Below are 20,894 nucleotides of genomic sequence, written 5' to 3'. Positions count from 1 at the left end.
TGAAATGTATGTCAGATAATGTTTTGCCTATGTTTTCCTCTAGGAGGTTTATTGTATCTTGTCTTATGTTTAAGTCTTTGATCCATTTTGAGTTCATTTTTGTATATGGTGTAAGGGTGTGTTCTAGCTTCATTGTTTTACATGCTTCTGTCCAGTTTTCCCAACACCATTTGCTGAAGAGACTGTCTTTATTCCATTGTATATTCTTGCCTCCTTTGTCAAAGATGAGTTGACCAAAAGTTTGTGGGTTCATGTCTGGGCTGTGTGTTCTGTTCCATTGGTCCATGTGTCTGGTTTTGTGCCAGCACCATGCTGTCTTAATGACTGTAGCTCTGCAGTACTGCCGGACAGGACTTCTAGAATGGCTCGTCCAGAACCATCGGTCAGCTCAGCCAAAGTTCTGACACCTGCTGGAACAGGCTTGGGCAGAGCCCCACATGCAGGCCATTCTGGCTGGTGTGTGGTTGGGCGTCCCCGGAAAGCGACAGGGCCACCCTTGGCCATTTGGGGCTGGCAACATCTGCTTACCCGGACTCCCCTGTCACGTGGGTCAGGTCAGAGGAGCCATCTCCATTCAGTTCACCCTGCAGCCTTGCTGGACGCCCCCTGGGAGGGAGCAGGGACACCCACAGACGGGGCAGGGCCGGGGGCAGAGGGCAGAGGGGATCCCTGCACGTCCTGAGGACGGGAGGAGGCGTTCTGTATGGGAACAAGGCTGAGCTACAAAGGGCTGTGCAAGTGGAAATGATTATTCTTATCGTTGCTTGTATCCGATTCATCCATCACTGGGGAGAGGAGGAATGCGGGTACCTTTTATCTGGTGCTATGAATCAAATAGAATAGGATGTGCTTTTCCAAAAGGTTTTAGGGTAAATGGGAGAGATTCTGCTTTTCAAAACAATCCATCTGGGCCCCCGGCCAAACCTTGGCACCTTGGGCAGAAGCCGGACCTTCTGAGCTTTACCCACAGGGTCCCCCAACGCCCCATTGCTGGCAGCACCTCCAGCCTCCACACAGCTGCTCACACTGCTGCCTGCTCAGACCCCACCTGGCCAGCCAGCACACGGGGCCTCCCCAGTGTCTCTTGTGGCCCCCATGTGGGACCTGGTGGAGCACAGACCCTGCTCCGAAATAGCAGTGACTCTGAGGAAGAAACTCCGTCGGCCTCTCTGCACACTGCGCCCACATGCCCCTCACTCCCTCTCTTCACACGGAGGCCCAGCACCTTCTGGCACAGGCCCTGGAGAGGAGCCAGGCGGGGCAGGCAAAGCCACCCAACTCCGCAGCGCCTCTGCTTCCCCGTCTGTAAAGTGGGAAGGAGGGCCTCCCACACACTGCTGTTCTGGGCTGAGCGTGTCCATCCGACCAAGTGGTCACAGCCGGCCTGGATGCAGCCCAGGCCCATAGGTGTCGGTGGTGGTGGTGGTGACGAGGAGGGGTTACCACCACCCTCCAGGGCCTTCCATCGCCCGTGAGATGGGCATCCCACCTGGGCGGGTGCGGCTCGGCCTATGCCAGCACTAATCTCTCTCTCCGGGGCTGGGCACGGGGACAGGTGATGGATGACTGCAGCGTGATCGGCCGCTCCCTGTTCAAAAAGGAGACCAACATCCAGCTCTTCGTGGGGCTCAGGGTGCACCTGTCCACTGGAGAGCAGGGTGTCATTGACAGTGCCTTCGGCCAGAGTGGCAAGTTCAAGGTCCACATCCCGGGTGAGTGCAGTCCCTTCCTCCTGCTCAGGGGAGCCGGGCAGGGCACGGAGAGCTGGCGGAGACGGCGCCCAGATGGAGCCCCTTGGCTCTGGGTTCTAGGCCCGCCTGTGTGGGTGCTCCAGGCTCAGCCCACATGGCGTTGCAGGTTCTGGTCCCACCGGCTTTGGCTGGAGACTGGTGTGGGTCCTGGAGGCCCCTGGCTTGGACTCGGCACTTCACGTGGTCCGTGTGCAGGGAAGATAACAGTGCTGCTCTGACAGGCGGTTTGGGGGCACGGCTGATGAGGGAGACCACCAGGGGCTGGCACGCTGCCCTGGTCACCGTCGGGTTTCCCAGAATGCAAGTTGTCACCTTCTTTCCAACCTGGCGGACTGTGAGCCTCCCGCTTGGTCGGAGCTGAACTTGTTCCCGACAGGGTCGAGGTGTGTGTGTGCTGCTGGATGCAGGCCCCTGGGTTTCCTTAGCTCCACCCTGTCACTCGTCACACCTCCACCCCAACGTCCTGAGGTCCTGCTGCGCCAGGCATGCTGCCGTGGTCGTGGTTGTAGGGGTGGGACAAAGCAAACTGTGCAGGAGGTATGGACAGCGGCAGCCAGGGAGACCTCTGGGAGGAGGTGACTGCTGAGTGGGGGGCAATCAGAGGGACGGAGGGGGCCCCGCGGGTACCGGGAGAGGGGCGCTCTGCGGAGGGAGTGAGGCTGTGCATGGCCCGGCCCGAGGACGGGCTGTAGTGGGGCAGTGCTGAGCAGGGGGTCGGGGGACTCGGGGGCCCTGCTGAGTGCCTGGCGGCAGGAAAGGCCGAGGCGCTTCCATCAGTAGATCTGTGTGACGCGCGCGTCAGGACCATCTTCACGCACAGCGAGCGCCGTAACCGCCTGCCTTCAAGTCCGCGTGTTGCCATGCCACTCGGAGCTGAGCCGTGGGACGGGGTTTGGCTCCGTGAGGGATGGAAAGCCATGGGGCAGTTTGCTTCTGGTTAACGAGGGGGTCTTGGAGTGCGGCCCCTCCAGGGACTCTGCAGGCAGGGGGTCGCCAGCCCTCTGCGAGACCTCCTTCCAGAGCCCGGCCCAGCCCTTGCCTCGGGAATCCTCCCTCTGGCCCTGCTTGAGGGAGGGCGGTGGTCCCCAGGACCTGCTTCCCTGCAGTACTTGCTGCGGGACTGCGCCCCGAGGCCCCCACTGAGCCCCCTCACAGAGGAGGTGCCCCGTCACGGATGAGGTGCACCCCTGGGGGGGCCTCTGGCCATGGCACCGGGCTTCAGGCTCCTGTCCCATCCTCTCCACTGTCCCTCAGATGCTCCTGGTCGTCACCTCGGCCAAACTGAGGCCCACGGTGCCCTGTTCTTGGCCCCAGGGAGTACACGCAGGCCAGTGTCCAGACCTCAGTCCCCAGGGCCCCGGCCCACACCTGTGGGGCCCTCCGGGCACTTGGTGGGGGTGAGAACCACGCTGCCGGGAGGGAAGGGCGCAGCCTGGAGCACTCAGCCCCCAGGCCCCAGGGCCCTGCCTGCTGGTCCAGACACGCAGGTGGGGGGCGTCTTCAGGGTGGACTCATCCTGCTGACCTCCCTGTGGCTCCCCTTCCTCTTGCCCCAGGCGAACCCAGGGCTCGGGAGGAGGCCTGTCTGGGGCCCTGGGTGCTGGGGCGGGAGAACGGGGGGCGGGGGGCGTGGTGACGCTGCTTCAGTCAACTCGAGTTCACATTCCTGTCTTAGGTCAATGTTGCCCTTTTAATAGGTCTGCTTCCTGTTTGTGGCTTTTAAGCTTTTTATTAAATATAACTGGTTGGATTCCTTCATCCCTCCCACCCGACTCCCCACCCCCCACCCCCTGCTCATCTCTTCCGGCCATCCCTCCCTTAGAGAACTGCTCTTAACCTTCTTGAAGTGCTAATTGTGAAAGAATCTTCAGGACCCAGAGACACCCAGTGCCAGGTGGAGGAGGGGTGGGGTTGAGCCGGAGGCGTGGAGAGGCCGGGGTCTTGGTGCCGCGCACGTTAGGCTCCGGGAGCAGGGAGCAGCCGGGGCTGTCCGGCCCGCAGACCGTGGATGGGGCCGCCTTCAAATGCAGCTGACGGGCCTCCTGCTCACTCTGCAGGGTGGCCTGGCCAGGAGTCCTCTGGGTGTCTCCCCAGCCCCTGCCCCCAGGCCTAGGTGCTCTGGGGCCTCTCACCTCGGATGGCAAGGCCGACAGGGCCAAGCAGATGTAGAAGAGGCCAGTGGCAGGCGACAGGGAGTGGAGGGGACTGTGGGGGCCTGGGAACACGGGCTTCAGGTTCGCGAGTCCAGGCTGAGTGTGGTGATAAGGAAACAGCGTCCTATGGAGCCGCAGACTCTGGCTTCTGAGACAAGGGTCCTGGCACTCGGTCCATTGCTTCCCCAGAAGATGCTCTTAGAAAGCAGAGGGGCTGGAAGGGCAGTCCCATCCTGACCCCTGAGGAGCCTTCCCAGAAAGTCTCGGGGGGTCTCAAATTTGGAGAGCCCCACATTTACACAGCTGTTCCCTTCAAAACAGTGGCCTCTGCTTGTGAGGCCTGGGAGGCTGGAGGCCCCACGAGAGGAGTTAGGGCGGCGCTGCTGGTTGCGAGGGTAGTGGAGGACATTGCCAGCAGAGGAGAGGCTCCTCCAGGCAGACCTCCTCCTGTCTGCGTCGCAGCATCACTGGCCCCCGAGCGCTGCCTGCGCACCAGGCGCGTGGTCTCAGGGCTGGTCTCATTGTCTCCATCCCTGGGGCACTGGGGAGCAGAGGGGCCTGGTGTGCAGCTCCCGCCAGCCCCACGAGTCCTGCTTGGCAGGGAAAACGAGCTCCATGGTGACTTCCAGCCAGAGAAGAGTCAGGTGGGGGCACCGGTGACCTGGCCCTCGTGACAGCTGTGAGTCGCTCCCAGGACTGCTGGAGGGGACATCTCGGGGCCTCACCACCCTCATCCGGCGACCGCACGATGCCCAGGAGGTGAACGGGCACGGAGCCGAGCCTCCTGCCGACGGTCACCTGGGAAAAGCCTGGAGCAGCAACTGGGAAGCAGGGTCACGGTGAAGGCTGCGTCACACCGGGCCTGCCCTCATGCGACTCAGTCTTGCTGTGGGGCGTCCAGATCCTCAGCCAAAGCCTAAATCGGACCCCAGGCCCTGTCCTCCTTCCCAAAGCCGCCTCCTCCCTCCCACAGCGACGCGCTGTGCTGTGTGCGCCTGCCCCACGCCCGCTGCCCAGCCTCTCTCCTCGGGCACCTACCCATCTCTTGGTTTTCTGCTTTGAAAAGAATTGGAACACAAAGTTGTATACGCCAAGTGGCTGAGCACGTAAAAGGAAGCTTTTGCAGAGAGAAGAAATCGAGTGAAAATATTGATGATGGGCTATGGGAGAGTTCTAGCCTGTTTATTTTTCTTTAATGTGCAGATTTCATTGCCTGAGCCTTGTGAGGCCCTTCTCCCAAGACGGCATCCGCATGTCTGGCCCAAGGCCAAGACCCTCTGTGCCAGGCCCGTGCTGAGCCCTGAAGCCGAGCCCAGACCCGGGCCTGTCCTCAGCCGCTTGGTCCCCAGGCGGGTCTCTGTGTCACAGGAGGCAGCTCCCTCCCCCCATAAGGCCGGGTGTGGAGGAGGTCCGACCAAGAGGCTGCAAGAGAGGGAACTGAGGACTAGGGGGCGTCTCAGATCCTGGAAGGGTGAGTCACCCTTCACTAGACCCGGGACAGCCTGAGCCCCGAGGGGCAGGGCCGTGTTGGATCTGTGCAGCTGCCTCCGAGGGCCAGCACCGTCCCAGGAAACAGGCCATCTGGCGCCCCCAGCCAGCGGGCGACTCAGAAGGAGGCAGGGGGCCTGGTGAGGGGCCCGGGGTGGGCTGGCCGGGCTCACTCCAGGTAGTGGGGGGCCACCAAGGGTGTGTGGGCAAAGGAGGCCAGGATCTGAAGTGTTGGAGGCTGGTGCTGGCTCTAAGGCCTGGGGCCGTGACCCACCCCTGGGGTCCACAGCGGGCCCTGGGAAGCCTCAGGTTGGCCTCTCTCGTCCCCACCCCAGGCTGGCTTCTGGTCCAGCTGCCTTCGCGCCTCCAGCCTGTCCCACTTCAGCCCTGCAGGGGCCTGAAGCCTTGTCAGGCAGCGGCCCAAGATGAGGGTGGACCTCCCCGGGCGCTTACGGGCACCCTGCCGGGTTCTGTCCCCAGCGGCCGAGGAGACACCAGAAAGCGGCTTGGATGGGAGAAAAGAGGCTGACGAGAGGTGAGGGGTGAAAGCTGAGGTTTCAGAAAACCCCAGCACAGCGGGAACAAGCCATCCGTCTCTCTCACTGGCGTCGGAGCCCGGCCAAGACCTCGGTGGGTCTTGGCCCCACGTCTGTGGGGCGGCAGCTCTGAAATCGAAGCCAGAAACAGCCAGCTGCTGCCCCCACCCACTGCCTCTCCCGGAGGCCATCCTGACGGAGGAGGACCTTTCAGACAGCACTCTGGGGTGTCTTTTTCCCCCCAAAAGAATGGCCAACCTCCTCCCCTTTCGGCCACTGAAGCATTTCAAAGCAATTGTAAAAATTATATGAACTCCATCGAAGAACTGTTACAACAATGTTTATACCCAGTATTTGAAACAAAGACAATGATATTATAAATAATTGTAGATGATGAAGATAGGCAGGAAAAACTAACATCATTAAAAGAATTTTACAAGACGGACTGTTCACAAAGATGGATGGAGTAACACAATACGTTAAAAATATCTGCAATTAACATAAACACAGCGCAGTGGACAGAAACCATCTGCCGGCAGGCCTCACCCTGGGCACATTCCCATGTCATCCGCCGGGCGGTGCCAGGGGCCCCGGGAAGAGGCCGGCTGGGGGCGTGTGCCCAGCACAGCCTGGGACCCCGTTAGAAGGAAGTCCACCAACGCACAGGAACCAGGGACTGAAGAAGTGCCTTCTTGGGGTCACAGAGCTTCCCTTCCCTGACCTGGGTGAGGTCAGCCCCGTCCGTGTCACTGCTGTCGGATGCCGCGCTGTTCCCTTGACAGCTGCGACGGGCAGCCTGTGGCCCCTGACGCTTCTCGGGCACGTGGGCAGTGGCGGTGCCGAGGGCCTGCGCACGTCAGCCCGGCCAGCTCTCGTGGCAGCTGGGCATCATTGTCCCTGGGACAGACTGCCCACAGCTCAGTGGGCTCCTGGTGCCTCTTTCTCCTTTAACCAGTATCTGGTTTTCTAAATATAAATTAATAAATAAAGTTTTCTTTTAATCCTGGAAAACTTTGGCCACACAGAACAGAACAGACACCCCGAAACCAGCAAGATGGAACAGACGTGACCGTTCTGTCCTGTGCCTCCCACTCCTCCGGCCAAGACAGCCCTGCAGACGAGGTGGGAGCACGCCCCCTCCCCGGGCCCTGGCTCTCCCTGCGCAGGCGGTGTTGTCGTGTGACCCAGTGTCCCCGAACTTGGTCCCGCGCTGGCCCAAGGGTCGCTGGGGCGCTGGCTGCTTCGGTTTCAGAGCCCACCGCACAGTCAGCATCCCGGCCAACCCCTCTGCCTGCGTGTTGCCCCGCAGCCTGTGCACCTGCCACCTGTCAGAGCGCAGGGGTCCTTCCCACTTCTCCCCGCGTCGAGGCAGCGTGGAAGCACTTCCCTGGGCCTCTCCCACGTCTGGTCCTGGACATGCGTGTCTGCAGGTGGGACAAGGACCTGCCGCCTCCCCCACTTCCCGCTTCTTTTGCCATCTGAAGGCTGCAGTCATTGGATTTCAGAGCAGCTTGTCCTCAGCCTGGTTTCTTGGAGGCCCGGGACCAACCCTAAATATCAGGCGCCTGCAGGAGTCCTTCCAGCCTCCCCAGAGAGCAGAGCTGGGTGAAGGGGAACCTGGGCCCCTGGTCTGCTCTGTGTGATCTCTGCTGGCGGCCACTTCCCGTCTGTAACGTGGCATCAGCGTAGGTTGGGACCGACCTTCCTGCGCCCCCGGGCAGTCACGTCACAGGTGTGGAGTCTGTCGCGGTGCCTTCAGGAAGGGGGTATGTGCAGACGTGTGGACACAGCTGCGTGAGCTTGTCAGTGAGCCTCTCTCCGCCTGCCTGCTCATCTCTGCTGTTGTTGGAGGGGGCTGGTTCCTGGAGACTGGCCCCTGGGCCGGGCCTTGCCACAGGCACTGGGTGATTTCTCTGGGCAGGACGGGCGGCTTGAGACCACTGGGGACCTTGGAGGGGCCGCCTGCCCCAGCTCTGGAGCTCACGTCCAGCTCCTTCATGTGCTGCACCCTCGGCTCAGGCCAGGGACTTGGGGGCAAGAGAAGTCGCTGCCCTCCTGCCCTCCGGGGTTCCACATCATCAGAGAGCTGGGCACTAGGAAGAAAGCAGGCAGGTGACAGGAAGCGCACAGTTGCCTGGGGTCTAGATGAACCCGGGGCACTTTTGAGAAAGCCGCATGGTGGCAAGACCTGGCTCATGACTCAGAGTTCACTAGGGTGGCCGGAGGGTGTGTGCAAAGGCCCTGTGGCTGGGCCCTGGGCAGGATAAGTGGTAGAACATGCAGTGGGAGAGTTTGGTGGGGCCAGTTGCACCTCGGCCTGGTGTGGACTTCATCCACAACCTCGGGACAGGAGAAGCCATAAGAGCCAGGCCTGAGCTTGTGTCTCTGAGGCCACTGCCTGGGTCACCTTAGGCAGATCTCTGTTTCTTCTTCTGAAACGGGGGTCCTAACATCCACCTCCCAGATTATGAAGAGTAACAACCCTTGTAGCCTCCGGCCTCAGGCTCTCAGGGCTGCCAGAGGACAGACAAGCTGCCTTCAAACTCCTGGACCTTGAGGTGACTTGCCTGAGAACAGGGGGCCACGTGGCCCTGCAAGCCAGGTCCGCAGGAGGCCCAGGAGTGTTGCCTGCCGAGGGCAGACGCTGCGGCCGCCAGCCAGAGCACACGGCGTGGGGGGAGGGCACAAGCCCACCGCCCAGGTGCGGCCCGCTGGCCCGGGGCAGAGACAGGCGACGCCGGCTCCGCCCTCCCCGCGGCCCAGGCCCACCTGAGGGGGCCCTGGGCCAGTGGGGCTGTGTGGGCCGTGGGCCTGTGCGTCCCCAGGTGCGTGCCCGTCGGTGTGTCTGTGCCCGTCAGCGTGAGTGTCTGTGTGTGTGTCTTCACAGAAGGGAGGTGAGTGGGAGGCCAGCTTCCTGCCGGGGCAGTTGTAAAACATTCATAAACCTTTTATGGGACTTGCCACCCTTCCAGATAAATATTTTTCGATTTTATGGGCTTGTTTTAGGGCCCTAAGCTTAATCATGGCTTTGTAGCTGCCTTTAAAAAAAATTAAATATTGTTTTGGCAGACGGAGCCCCTCCCCCAGCCCCGCCAAAGGCAGCTCTCTGGGCCCATAAATTCCCACCACTCTCAACTCTTGCCCTCTCTCCCTTCGTGCCCTCGTGGCCACACTCGGGTGAACCTGAGGAAAGAGAAGGGAGGGAGAGAGAAGGAAAAGTGACTCCCGCTTCCCACTGCCCGCCCCCGCCTAGTGCAGCTCACGGTGTCCAGGGAAGGAAGCAGCCCGGGGCGCCCACACGGCCCTCCCCGCCATGCCAGCGCCTTCCTGCCCGCGTGGGGCAGGTCGTGAGTGAAGCCCCCTCCTGTGCTCTGCCTCAGATCCTCAGCCACTCCTTCCTGCCTTTGAGGCCTCAGACGGGCCTCCCTGAGCGCCCCCCCAGGGACCACCCGCCCGGACTCAGTGCCTCTCTCTGTCACTCTGCTCTGCCTCCTTCACAGCACACATGGCTCCCAGAAACCTTCTCCTCCCTGCATGGCTTGTGAGCCTGTCCCCCTGGCGGACACAGCCCACACGCTGCTGTGGCCCCCACACCTTGACTGGGGCCTAGGGCACTCAGGTGTCCGGCGTGTGCTGTGACGTGTGCCTGGTGGACACCCTGGGGGCGGTGACTGAAGTGTGACAGAGGTCCATGCTTCTCAGACCTTGCTCTGTGCCGGACACTGTCCTCAGTGCTTCCGCCCTGTTGACTCCCGTGGGCCTTCTGACCGCCCCGCAGAGAAGTTCTGCTGCTGCCCCACTTTCAGGATGAGGAGACTGAGGCCCAGAGTCAGATGCCTTGCATGAAGCCACACAGCTGAGCTGAGCCATCCCTGGATCTTGGCTGTTCCACTTGATTCCTGGCGGAGAACACGAGGGAGAGCACGTGCCCTTCTGGGCGCCGCAGCCCGGCCCGAGCCCTGCCCAGCAGCCACAGCCAGCACTCGTGCCAGGCCCTGGGCCAGAGACCCCGCGCCAGGGGCAGGCTGAGGCTCGGGGCTCACACTGCTGGCCGCCAACTCAGGTGCCTTCAGGAACAGCAGGGGACAGAAGTGGGGGAGCCGGTGCTTGGCAGCAGCAGAGAGGAGCCACACAGCGCACCCCTCCCTCTGCTGCAGAGTGGGAGCCTGAGGATGGGCCCTCTGGCTTTTCGGGACTAACTAGAAATGCAGAATTGCGTGTCCAGTGTCCTACGTTTGAAGGTGAGTCATTCAAGTATTTCAGCGATGCTGTGAAGGCTGCTTCCACCCCCAGGCCGGTGCTTTCCTTTTGCCTCTGATGAGAGTGTGAGCCCCAGGAAGGAGGCCCCCAACACGTCTGCCTGTGGGCGCAGAGGAGCAGCCGCCCAGCCTGGCTAGGGAGGAGGCCTTCTTAGAGGAGGCAGCACTGAGCTCAGCCTTGAAGGAGGGTCTGTTCATGCACCCTCACTGCCCCCAGCCACACTGGAGACCACGCCTGGACCCCCTGACTGGTGGAGGGGGGGGTGACGGGGGGCTCCGGGTGCCGACCCCAGCTCAGTCTCCTCGGGGCCCTGTGTGCCCCAGGCTGGTGCGAGGGCGCCGAGTCGGGGAAGGGGCGGGGGTCCAGCCCTCTCCCCGGGGCTCAACCCGTGGTGCTGTCTGCCAGCCCCTGGTTTCCTTGACCTGTTGGGTCTGCCTCGCCCTCCCAGCCCTGCTGCCACACCCAAGGACCACACGGGTGGCAGACACGTCCGCGTGCACGGAGCTCACTCGGGACTGGCAGCTTGGGCACCCAATGTTTAAGGTCTCCACAAGGTCTATCTGGAAAACAGAGGAAGACAGCTTGTTTCCAGGGCTGGGAAGGCAGGGCGCCCTTCCTGCTCCAGGCTCACAGAGAACACCAGCCAAGCCCGGCCTGCCTCTGAGGGGCTGTGCGTGTGCAGAGGGGTGGGTGGCCCTGTGCTCACCCAGGCGGCAGCCTCTGAGGGTCAGGGAGCCCACGGCTGTCACATTGAGAGTGTGGACGGAGCCCGTCCCTGTCAGCCAGAGAGGACAGCCAGCGCCGCGCCTGCCCGCCCCTCTGCCCGCACCCTGGAAGCCGGGCTGATACAGTAATCAGGATGCCACACATGGACCCCGGGCCATGGCGGCTCCCTGGCCCTTTGTTCCCCCTCATTATTCTGGAGGAGGGTTTTTTCCCAAGTCATAAAAATGACATTTTTAATATGTGGAATTTTTTTAAAGAAAAGCAATATGAAGAAGACTTTTATTGTCAATAAGCTCTACCTTTTAAAGCAGTTATCTCAGTTTCTGCTCTAGGTATTTTAATTGAAGATTAACTGCTGTTAAAGAGCGTACACATTTAGGGAGTGAGTGTTCGGAGGATTAAAATTCGGCCCCCTCGGTGGTGGGGACATTCTCCGTGGGGCCACCAGGAACCGCGCCCTCCCCCTCAGCCTCCAGGGGGCCCTGCGGGAGGGGGAGTCCTTGCTGTCCGGTGGAGGGACAGAGCCTGGCAGCAGAGCCCACGCACCCATCCCAAACCCCTCATCCTCACCACTCAGAGCGGGGTGGGGCCACCGCGTCACACGGCCGGGCGTCCAGACTGGACCTCAGGCTAAGAGCTCCATCCCGGCCGCGCGGTTCCCCCCAAGGCCTGTTCACTGTTTCTGGAGCCTCCACGTTCAGGAAAACCTACCGAGGGAGGGGCCCTGCCCTAGCAGGGCGCTCTCATTTGAGAGACACGCGTGCACATGCCTGCACATCCCCGGCAGAGCCAGGCCCCCGTCTTCACCAGCAGAGAGGTGACACTCTGGGGGGCTCTGGAGAGGGGGCACGCGCTGTGCTCCCACCACCTGGAGGACAGCCGGGGCTCTGGGGGCTGTTGAGGCCGTGTGGCCGCCTCTCTGCCGCTGACTGTGTGGCCTTGGGTGAGTCGTTCACACCCCCAGGCCCCGGCTTCTGCCCCTGCTGGCGCAGTGGAGGGGGGTCTTCCTCACGTGAGCCGAGGCTCGAGAGAGGGCTTCCCCACCCTTCCTGGGCCGGGATCCGGGATCTGGCCTCTGCCCTTGGGAAGCCTCGGCTGGGTAGGGATGGGGCCGCATGCACCACGATGGAGGCCGTGGGTCAGGACCAGTCTGGGCAGGGGCAGTTTGAGCTCAGCCCACCGTGTCTTGGCCGTGACCTTGGTCTCCCTCCTGTTGACCTGATGCTGCATCCTTCCTTGCGTGTGAGGAGCCTGCCCCCAGGGTACGGTGCGGAATCAAGGGCACGGCGGCCCAGGAGCACTTGGAGCGGTGCCTGGACACTGGCCAGGGTCACTGTCGGTGTCCTTGTGACTGGGGAGCACTGGCCGTGCCTGACCCTGGACCGTTCGTGCCAGGCCTGCCTCACACAAGGTGGTCTTCCACTTCAGGCCCCTCTCCGCCACAGAGGCCACTTCTAGCATCTGTGGGCAGCAGCGGGGTCCAGCAGTCCCCCAGTGGGACCCAGAACATGGAGGCCTCACCCCTGGAAGTATCGGAGACAGTCCCCTGGCCCAGCCCATGCTGCTGGGTCGGGGTGGCCCCAGTTCTGCCCTTGCCTGGCGCCACCTCCCCACCCCTGTGCCCCCTGCCTGTCCCTTCGGCTTTGTCCCAGCAAGAAGCACAAGGGCACTGGGCTGGCCAGGCCCAACCAGCTGTGTGACCTGGGCAGCCACCTCCCCTGCCTGGAAAGTGGCTCATGGGATGTCTGGAGGCCTGAGTGAGATGCTGAACGTTGCCGGCTTGGCGGTGTGTGGAGAACTCTAGCTGAGCGGGTGTGTCGTGGTGGTGGCAGAGGTGACCTGGCCAGGCCCGGCTGAGCCATTGTCTGCACAGCCCCCTCCCCCAGGTCACCGCAGGGCTCCAGCCTGCCCTCCCCACCCAGGGGCTTTGTCAAACCTCAGCCCAGCCCAGCCAGCCAGCTGGGAAGAGTCCCCAGGGTACTCTGCTGTGTCCTTAGGGCCCTACCCCTGCCCGGCAGGCCCCCAGCTCCTGGAGCACTTATCCCAGCCCCTCTGAACCACCCACACGGCTGCTCGGTTCCTGCCTGTGCTGATGGGGAACAGGGGCTGAAGGGAAGGGACTAGGGTATGGGGCCCCTGCGTGCCGAGGGGCTGGCTCCAAATCTGGGTGGGCTTCCCGCTGGACCAGAGGGCCAGTGCATGCCCACCTCCTCCCACAGCTCAGCCAACCAACCCCCTGCTCCCCAAGCCTCCTGTAGGTTGATGAGCCTGACTCTGCTGTGGGCTGCGGGAGGGTAACAGTATCCAGGGGGACGGGGTGAGCTCTGATTCCCTGGGGGGTGGGGCCGCCATGGGAGCGCTGGCTGTCTGGGCCTGGTCCCCGGCAGATAAAACAGAGGGCAGGTGTGCAGGGCTGCCTGAGTTCCCCTTCCTGGAGATGCTGGCCGCGGCTGCAGGCTGCACCCTGTCTCCTGGGGACGTGGCTCTGGATATGGGACAGTGGAGAGAACCGTGGTCCCCCCCAGAGGGAGGCCTGGAAAGCATCAAAGAAGGCAGAACCAAAGTGCTAAGTTTTTTGCTGAAAGACTGAAGGCTAAGTGGGGTTTGCCAAGTAGACATGCATCGTGGGGTACCCCAGGTTGAGGGAGCATTGGGTAGAGCTTGGGGGAATGAGAGGCCGTGCCTGTGGGGGGGTCAGAGGCAGGGTCTGTGCAGGGTCAGAGGTGGGGCCTGTGCAGGGGGTGAGAGGTGGGGTCTGTGCGGGGGTCAGAGGCGGGGTCTGTGCTGGATCAGAGGTGGGGCCTGTGCGGGGGTGAGAGGTGGGGTCTGTGCTGGGTCAGAAGTGGGGCCTGTGCGGGGGTGAGAGGCGGGGTCTGTGCGGGGGTCAGAGGTGGGGTCTGTGCTGGATCAGAGGTGGGGCCTGTGCGGGGGTGAGAGGTGGGGTCTGTGCTGGGTGAGGAGGGGTCTGTGCTGGGTGAGAGGCAGGGCCTGTGCAGAGTCAGAGGCGGGCCTGTGCGGGGGTCAGTGGTGGGATCTGTGCAGGAGACAGATGGTCCAGGCCTGATTAGAGGAATTCGGATGCCTGCCTGAGGAACACCTGAAGATGTCTGAGCTGGGAGGGTAAGTCAGGTCTTTGTTCTGGAAGGATACTTGGCCGCTGACCCAAGAGCAGATCAGACGAGGTAGCTGGCAGGAGCCCTGGGGGGTGCCGGGCATGCTCCCCACAGCGGCTGTGCTGCTTCTGTGAGGGATGGGGGCCTGCCTGGGCTCCCAGGCTGCACTCCACTCCGAGAATGGCCCCGGGCAGGAGGTATGAGCCCTGGCTGCCCCGATCACCAGCCTTAGTGACCCTGCACAGGCTCTTCGGGGGCGTGGCCCTGGGCTGATGGTGGTAGGCAACACTGAGTGGTGTTGGGGAGTTCAGAACCCCCACCAGCCCCAGGTGACAGCAGACCCCGCTGCCCTGATTGCCCCTCTGTAGCTGAGCCTCTGTCTGATTCTCGAGACCAAGTCATTTCCTATTTCAGAACGGTTTTGTTTTTTGCCTTAAAACAAAGTCCTTCCTTCTATACAACGCACTGGTTTTCCCTCGCCAGGCACCCCCAATCTCCAAAGCCTTGACTGCATTGTAATTTCAATTTACACAGTGTGGGAAAGATTTCTGCAAAGGGTCCTTTTTTGTTTTTGAAGAATTCATCATTGCTGCTAAGAAGCTTAATATAAATTAAAGGAGGAATTAGGCAACATTAAGACATCAAAATGGGGGTGCAGGCGCCCGTTGCCTCGCCTCCGCCCATCAAAGGGGCTGCGTGGAGCCCGTCCCTGTGCGCTGAGAGCCTCAGACAGAGCCGGGCTCCCAGGAAGAGCCCGTCTGTGCCCGCCTCCTCTAATTCCCTTTGTTGCACGGACAGCGGAGCACACGTCTGATAAAAACTTAATCACCTTATCTTTTTAAAGCAAATTGCATCTTTGTTTACTTTTGGGATCCGTAGCAGGAAGAGATGGAAGGAAAACCAGGCAGCCGTCCACCCCTAGCCACATTCATGGCTCCCAAGGATGAACACGAAAAACCAGGCCTGCAAAGCAGTGGCGAGGGTTCCAAAGTCACCCTCACCCCACAAGGCATGTTCAGGGTGCCCAGCAGGAGTGGAGCCGACTGGGGCCCCGGGCTGCCCCAGCGGCCCTCACATCAGCTCCTGTCCCGAGCCCGGCTCTCCCAAACCCCGTGAGCCCAGGCCACGTGGCCTGCTGCACCTCGGTGGGGACTGTGGGTGGTGGCGGCAGCCGGCGGGCACGCTGGGCCTGCCCTGCCCAAGGCTCCCTCCTGTTCCTGCCCCCTTGCCCCCGCCCCCTGCTGCTCCCAGGCAGGCGTCCAGTCCAGAGTTGGGGTCTGGCTGAATTCAAGAGCCTCCATGGCCATCCAGCATCCCCCCAACCCTGTACGGCAGCCCAGCCCAGCTGCCAGCTCTGTCCCACCGACCCCCGGCTTCCCATCATCACCAGGAGGCCGAGCCCCCAGAGGGCCCTGCCCATCACCCTGCTTTCTCCCTGCCGTGCTCTCTCCAAAGCGGCTTGCTCTGGGACGGGGTGCTGGGATGGCTGGAGCTGGCACAGCCCTGAGGAGCCACCGAGGGCCCAGTGACCCCAAGATGCTTGCAAAGGCTCAGTTCCCACTGGAGAGTGCAGGCCGCCTCCCAGCGTGGGGGCCCCTCTCCCAGCACAGCCCCAGCATGAACAGTGTCCCAGCAGTCGGAGGCCATTTGCTGGCTTTGATGGCATGTCAGGGCGGCACCCTCGGCCGGGGCTTGGGAAAAACATTGCTGCTGCATTCTTCCCTGATGACCCCGAGCCCGAGCCAGGACCCAGCAGCCTCCAGCCATTGTGCCTTTGTGTGGAGCTGGTGTGCGGTGAGAAAGGCCAGCTGGGCCCTGGGAGAGTGTCCCGAAGGGAAGCCACGGGTAGCAGAGTCACCCCCAGGGTCACGCCAGCCCCCCTCCACTGCATCCCCGGGTCTGGGCTCATGGGGAGTGGAGCGGGGCATCTGGGCTCCAGGAATCTCAAGGTTTAGGGAGAAGGATCAGGGACGTCTGCTGAGCCCATGGGATAATGAGCACAGGATGAACTTCAAATGTGCATCTCCTTGAACCCCCATGCCCATCCTGCCGGGCTCCAGGTCACGTGGGCCGCGGGCCTGAGCCGCTGGTGTGAGAGGTGTTTCCCAGCCTGGGAGGCACGGGCCCCACCAGAGCATCTCCCTTCCCTCTGCTTCCCGGCCCTGGTGAGACCCCGCCCATTCCCTGTGTTTCACCGGCAAACCCTCCCTGAGCCGCGGGCCACACCCTGCACTGCCGAGGTGTCACCCTACCCAAGGCCACTGGGGAACAGACAAAGCAGAACTCCTGCTCGGCGGGGGTGGGGTGGGGTACAGGTGGGATCCTGCTGAGCGCGGGCGGCAGAGGGAGCCTCCTGGTGGAGACCGTGGCCTAGCAGGAGTTAGCGAGAGGGCAGATAAAGGAAGCGCCTGCTGTCTCCTGAGCACAGGGCGGATGGGAAGGGAGACACCAGAGGCTGGTGACTGGAGGACACAAGGCCTCGGATGCCAAGTAGGAGAGACTCTCCCGTTGGTGGAACTGAGTTGGGACGGCCACTCTGCCGCTAGGGGCGTGACTGGGGAGGAGGCCAGCACCACAGAGGCTCCTGTGCAGTCAGGGCAGCAGTGGTGTCAGAAATCGTGGCCGTGCAGGTGCGACAGGGCGCAAGGCTCCTTCCCCCACAGTCAGAGGCTGCAGAAGCGACGCCCATGGCCTAGACGAGGAGGTGAGCTTCCTGGCCCACACCAGCTCTGAGAGCCTTCACCAGGTGGTGGAGATGGGCCTGGCCCAGGTCGCAGCCTGCTCCTTCCCTGCCCACCCCCCAGGGCCCTCCTCCTCTTCTCCCTGCTGCCTGCTCTGGGCCCCGGCCTGGGTGCCCTGTGCTTACAGCAGTGGTGGAGCCTGCTGAGAGAAGGTGAAAACAGCCATTGGAAAAAAACAGCTGTGGAGGGAGGAGGTCAGGGCAGCAGGGGAGGGTCAGGAAGGCCTGCAGAGGTGACGCTGCACAGTGACTCGGAGGAGGTGAACCTGGAAGCCCCTGGAGCCCTGGGGCGAGTCTTCAGCTGAGGGACAGCAAGGCGGCGGCCCCGGCGTGGGGGTGCGCCTAGTGCGCTGGAGGGGCGGGCCGGCGGAGACACCTGTGCCAGGTCGAGTGGGAGGGGGGCCACAGAGTCAGCGGCCAGGAGCTCCCCTGTGCTCCCCGTCACCCCAGGTGTTGCTGGGGGCCTTCCAGGATGGGGCCACACAGTGCTGCCAGCCCGCACAGCCGGTCAGGGTGCTGCAGAGGGAGGTCCCTGCAAGGGGGCAGCAGTTCATGAGAGCGGGCTGTCCTGCTGGCCTCTGCATCCCCAGGGCCCACAGGAAGTGCTCGAGGGCCACTCGTCATGGACACAGGCAGATGGACGACTGGCACTGTCCCCGCCCCTCTGCCCCCCAGGTTGTGCGCAGCTCCCGCAGGTCCCTGAGAGCCTCCCAGCACATGGGGCGCCTCGTGGGTGCAGTAACTGGTCACCCTGTAGCCCTGGCCTGGCAGCCCCCGGCAGACTCCCACGGTCCTTGGGCGTCACTGTCACCACCACCCAGGACCAGGCACTCAGACCCTCGCCTAGCGTCTACATGTGGCCGGCCCCTCCTCTCCAGCCCCAGTTCCCACATTCTTCCTGGAGAAGCCAGCTCGGCTGTTTCCTTGGTCGCCCGGGGGCTGTCTGCCTGTCTTGTTGCCTTGTATTCTGTCTGCCCTTCCCAGACTGTAAACTCCCGGTGCGGGTGGGGGGCCCACCATCGTCTCCCAGGCCTGGAGCATCCCGTGAATGTTCTCAGGCAACAGGCAGCAGCCCTGACTGCTGGACACCCCGACCTGCCCTCTCTTCCCTCCACTCGCCTCCACTAGGCTGAGGGGAAAGTCCGCTGAGAAACAAAGCAGCTCCCAGTGGTGTTGCCACAAATCCAAACCGCCCGGCAGCCCCAGCGACAGGCCCCTGCTGGTCGGCTTCCTGGCGCTGTGTCCCGGCCACCCCAAGTGGAGCGGAGGGAGTTGAGGCTGGCCCTCTCCAAACAGCAATCAAATGGCCACGTCTCCACCAGCGCCAGATAGGTTTTCCGGCTCTGCCCGCTCCGGGCGGCGTGAGGTACACACCGCGTGTAACAAGAGCCTTCGCGGGCGAGATGGGCCGCTGATTGGGCCACGCCTGTCTCCCCAGCAGGGCGCGGACGCCAGGGAGCCCTGTGCCTCTCCTGCCATCAGACCTCCTGGCACCGGAGGGAGACAGGCTGCCCCTGCCATTGGTCAGGGTCTGGTGCCAGCCACTGTCTCTGCAGAAGGAAGGCTGGGCTGCGATTTAGGGAGTCAGATACCTGCAGGCCTGGCACTCGCTGGAGGCCTGGCCCTGGGCCATTCCCACGCCCCACGCCCCATCCCAGAGGCCCAAAGACCAGCCGGGTGTGGGGCCTGTGATGTGACACCAGGCCGCCAGGCAGGAGGGCGGCTCCCTTTGGCAAGGGTCTCCTTGGCCACAGTGTCCGGGAGCCCCAAGGACATCAGCTACATGTCCCCACCACCCCAGGTGCTGACTTTGAAGTGACCGGGGGTCTCATCCACCAGTGGAGGGGGGACTGAGCTCCTCATGCCGTGGGCCAGGCATCCCTAGCACCAGCCTACTGGTCACCTCGTGACACGTCCGGGAGCCGTGCTCACAGCCTGGGGCTCCTGCCCAGCCGCTCTCGGGAGTCTGCTTCCGGTGGGTCCCAGAGTTCAAATCCTGACTCCTCCTGACTGACTGTGGCCCCTCGCATGAAGCACTGCCCTCCTCAGGGCTCCATTCTCCACAAACGCGCGAGTGCCCGGAGAGACGGGACAGCAGGTCCTTCCCGCACTGGAGCGCCACCCCTGAGCTTCCGCCTGGCTTCTCTTCTCAGGAGAAAGCCAGTGCCAACGAGGCTGGGGCAAGGGAGGACACTGCCCAGGGGTCCACAGACGCCCTCTGCCTCGGGCCCACCCCGGCTTCCCACCAGCGCTGGGCACCTGGCCGCTAGGTCCCCTGGCCGACGGAGCGCCCCTGTGTGTGGTAGAAGCGCGCGTCCTCTCTGGAGACAGCAGCCTGCCAGGACCCGCGTTTGGCAAGAGCGCGTGAAGTCCGGGAGCTGCCTCCCTGCCCCGTGCTAGGCTCCCAGGGCCCCTCGGCTTGCCCTCCCCACAGCCCGGCCAGCTCGCTGCCGTCGGGAGCCCCAGGGGGCTGGGGGCTCACGGAGACAGAGCGGCTTGTTCTGGGCGTCAGCTCGTGCAGAGCCGGTCTGGGGCTGGGCTCCGTGCTCCCTCCACGCAGAGTCCTCGCAAAGTCCAGCCCCAGAGAAGGGGGCCCAGCGGCGTGCTGTTTGAGGAGGGAAGGGTTTTCCAGGCAGAGGGAACAGCATGTGCAGAGGCTCATGAGTGTGACGGGGAGCCCACGAATGGTCACGTGATCCTCAAGGCTGCAGGGGAAGCACAACGGCCGTGGGTGAAGGGGCTGGAGGAGTCAGGCGGGCGTTAGGGCGTCAGCAGGACACAGCTTTCTGCTCTGTCGTTCGGCCGAGGATCCGTATTGAGGAACCAGTAAGCAGAGGGGCTGCCTGGGGCTGGGAAGGCAGCATCTGCCAGAGCCCAGGGAGGAGGTCCTGCAACAGGCGCTCCATCCACAGAGGGTGGAGCACCCCCCACTCCCTCCTCCGTGCTCTGACCCACTGGGGCCGTGCTGGCAGGGCCCTGGTGCCGTCTGCAGAAGCCACCTCCCGGGCACCCAGCAGGCGGAGCGCGTCTCCAGGGGTGGCTGGGGGACCCTTAGCCTAGGGGCCTCTAATGCCCAGGTTTGGAGTGAGAGGTGGCGTAAGTGCGCTGGGAGCAGCAGGACCGTTTCGATCAGGAAAGGCTGTGACCACCAAGCGCGGGATTGATCTCCACAGGGGCCTGAGTGCAGGGTGGAGGGGCAGGCCCAGGGCCGGGAGACCCAGGTCTGGTGACATGGCCCAGCACTGGGGGGAGGGCTGGACTGCAGGCCTCAGGGAGGGAGACTGGGGAGGGGACAGAAAGGGGCGAGCCCAGGACGACCCTGGGGTCCAGGCCAGGCCAAGGAGGGTGTGGGGGTGTTGCTGAGCGGGGGCAGGGCTGGAGCTGGGCCAGCGTGGGTGCCTGTCTGGGTGGCACGTGGGCAGGCCAGGGAGTGGCAGAGTGACTGGCCCTCCTCTGTGTGTTGCAGGCGGCCTCAGCCCCGAGTCCAAGAAGATCCTGACACCTGCCCTCAAGAAGCGGGGCCGCACCGGCCGCGGGGAGGCAGCCAGGCAGGAGGACGGCCCCGAGCGGCCGGAGCCCGCGCAGCCCGTGGCGCTCAGCCTGTCCTTCAAGCGCTACGTCTTCGACACCCACAAGCGCATGGTCCAGTCTCCCTGAGTGCCCGCTGGCCGTCCCCGGGGCACCTCACCCAGCCCGACTGGGCCACAGAGCCAAACCCCCGACCAGACGTGCCTCCACCCCCGCGCCCTCCCGCCAGGGGACAGCACCCGTGTCGGATGGACTTCGGCCAGACAGCTGGTGGCTGGTGGCTCCCGGCTGCCTGGCTGGTGGCCTGGCACTAGCCAGGTGCAAATAAACGTGCCGTGGTGCCTGCTCACCCTGCTGGCCTCTGCGATCTCACTGAGGGTCGCCCTGCCCCGTCCCTCCCCAGATCTGCTCCAAGGGGAACGGCGGAGGAGTGCTGAGAGTGGGACTGGAGGAGGGACCCAACCTCGGGGCCCAGTGAGCTGAGGGGGTTCAACATGTCAGGCCCTTAGGCCAGGCTGGTGGCCCCTGGGATCTCCTGGGCCTTGGGAGGCCGGTAGGGGAGGAGGGTCTTGGGCAGCTGAGTCTGAGGGTCTGAGGGCG

At 63.3% G+C, this 20,894-nt stretch overlaps 1 protein-coding gene across 3 annotated transcripts in view; it reads left to right on the top strand.

The window, feature by feature from the left end:
• Window positions 1-20,643, top strand: part of EEFSEC (eukaryotic elongation factor, selenocysteine-tRNA specific) — a 146,521-nt gene extending 125,878 nt beyond the window's left edge. For all 3 annotated transcript variants that reach the window (XM_072941988.1, XM_072941990.1, XM_072941989.1), the window contains exons 6-7: window positions 1,556-1,712; window positions 20,233-20,643. In XM_072941988.1, coding sequence (XP_072798089.1) covers window positions 1,556-1,712; window positions 20,233-20,423 — 348 coding nt within the window. In that variant the 3' untranslated portion in view covers window positions 20,424-20,643. The remainder of the gene's footprint in view (window positions 1-1,555; window positions 1,713-20,232) is intronic.
• The last annotated feature ends 251 nt before the right edge of the window (window positions 20,644-20,894 follow it).

This window comes from Vicugna pacos, chromosome 17 (assembly GCF_048564905.1).
Source record: "Vicugna pacos chromosome 17, VicPac4, whole genome shotgun sequence".
In the NCBI taxonomy this organism is placed as follows: Eukaryota; Metazoa; Chordata; class Mammalia; order Artiodactyla; family Camelidae; genus Vicugna; species Vicugna pacos.
This window is presented reverse-complemented; position numbering and strand designations above follow the sequence as displayed.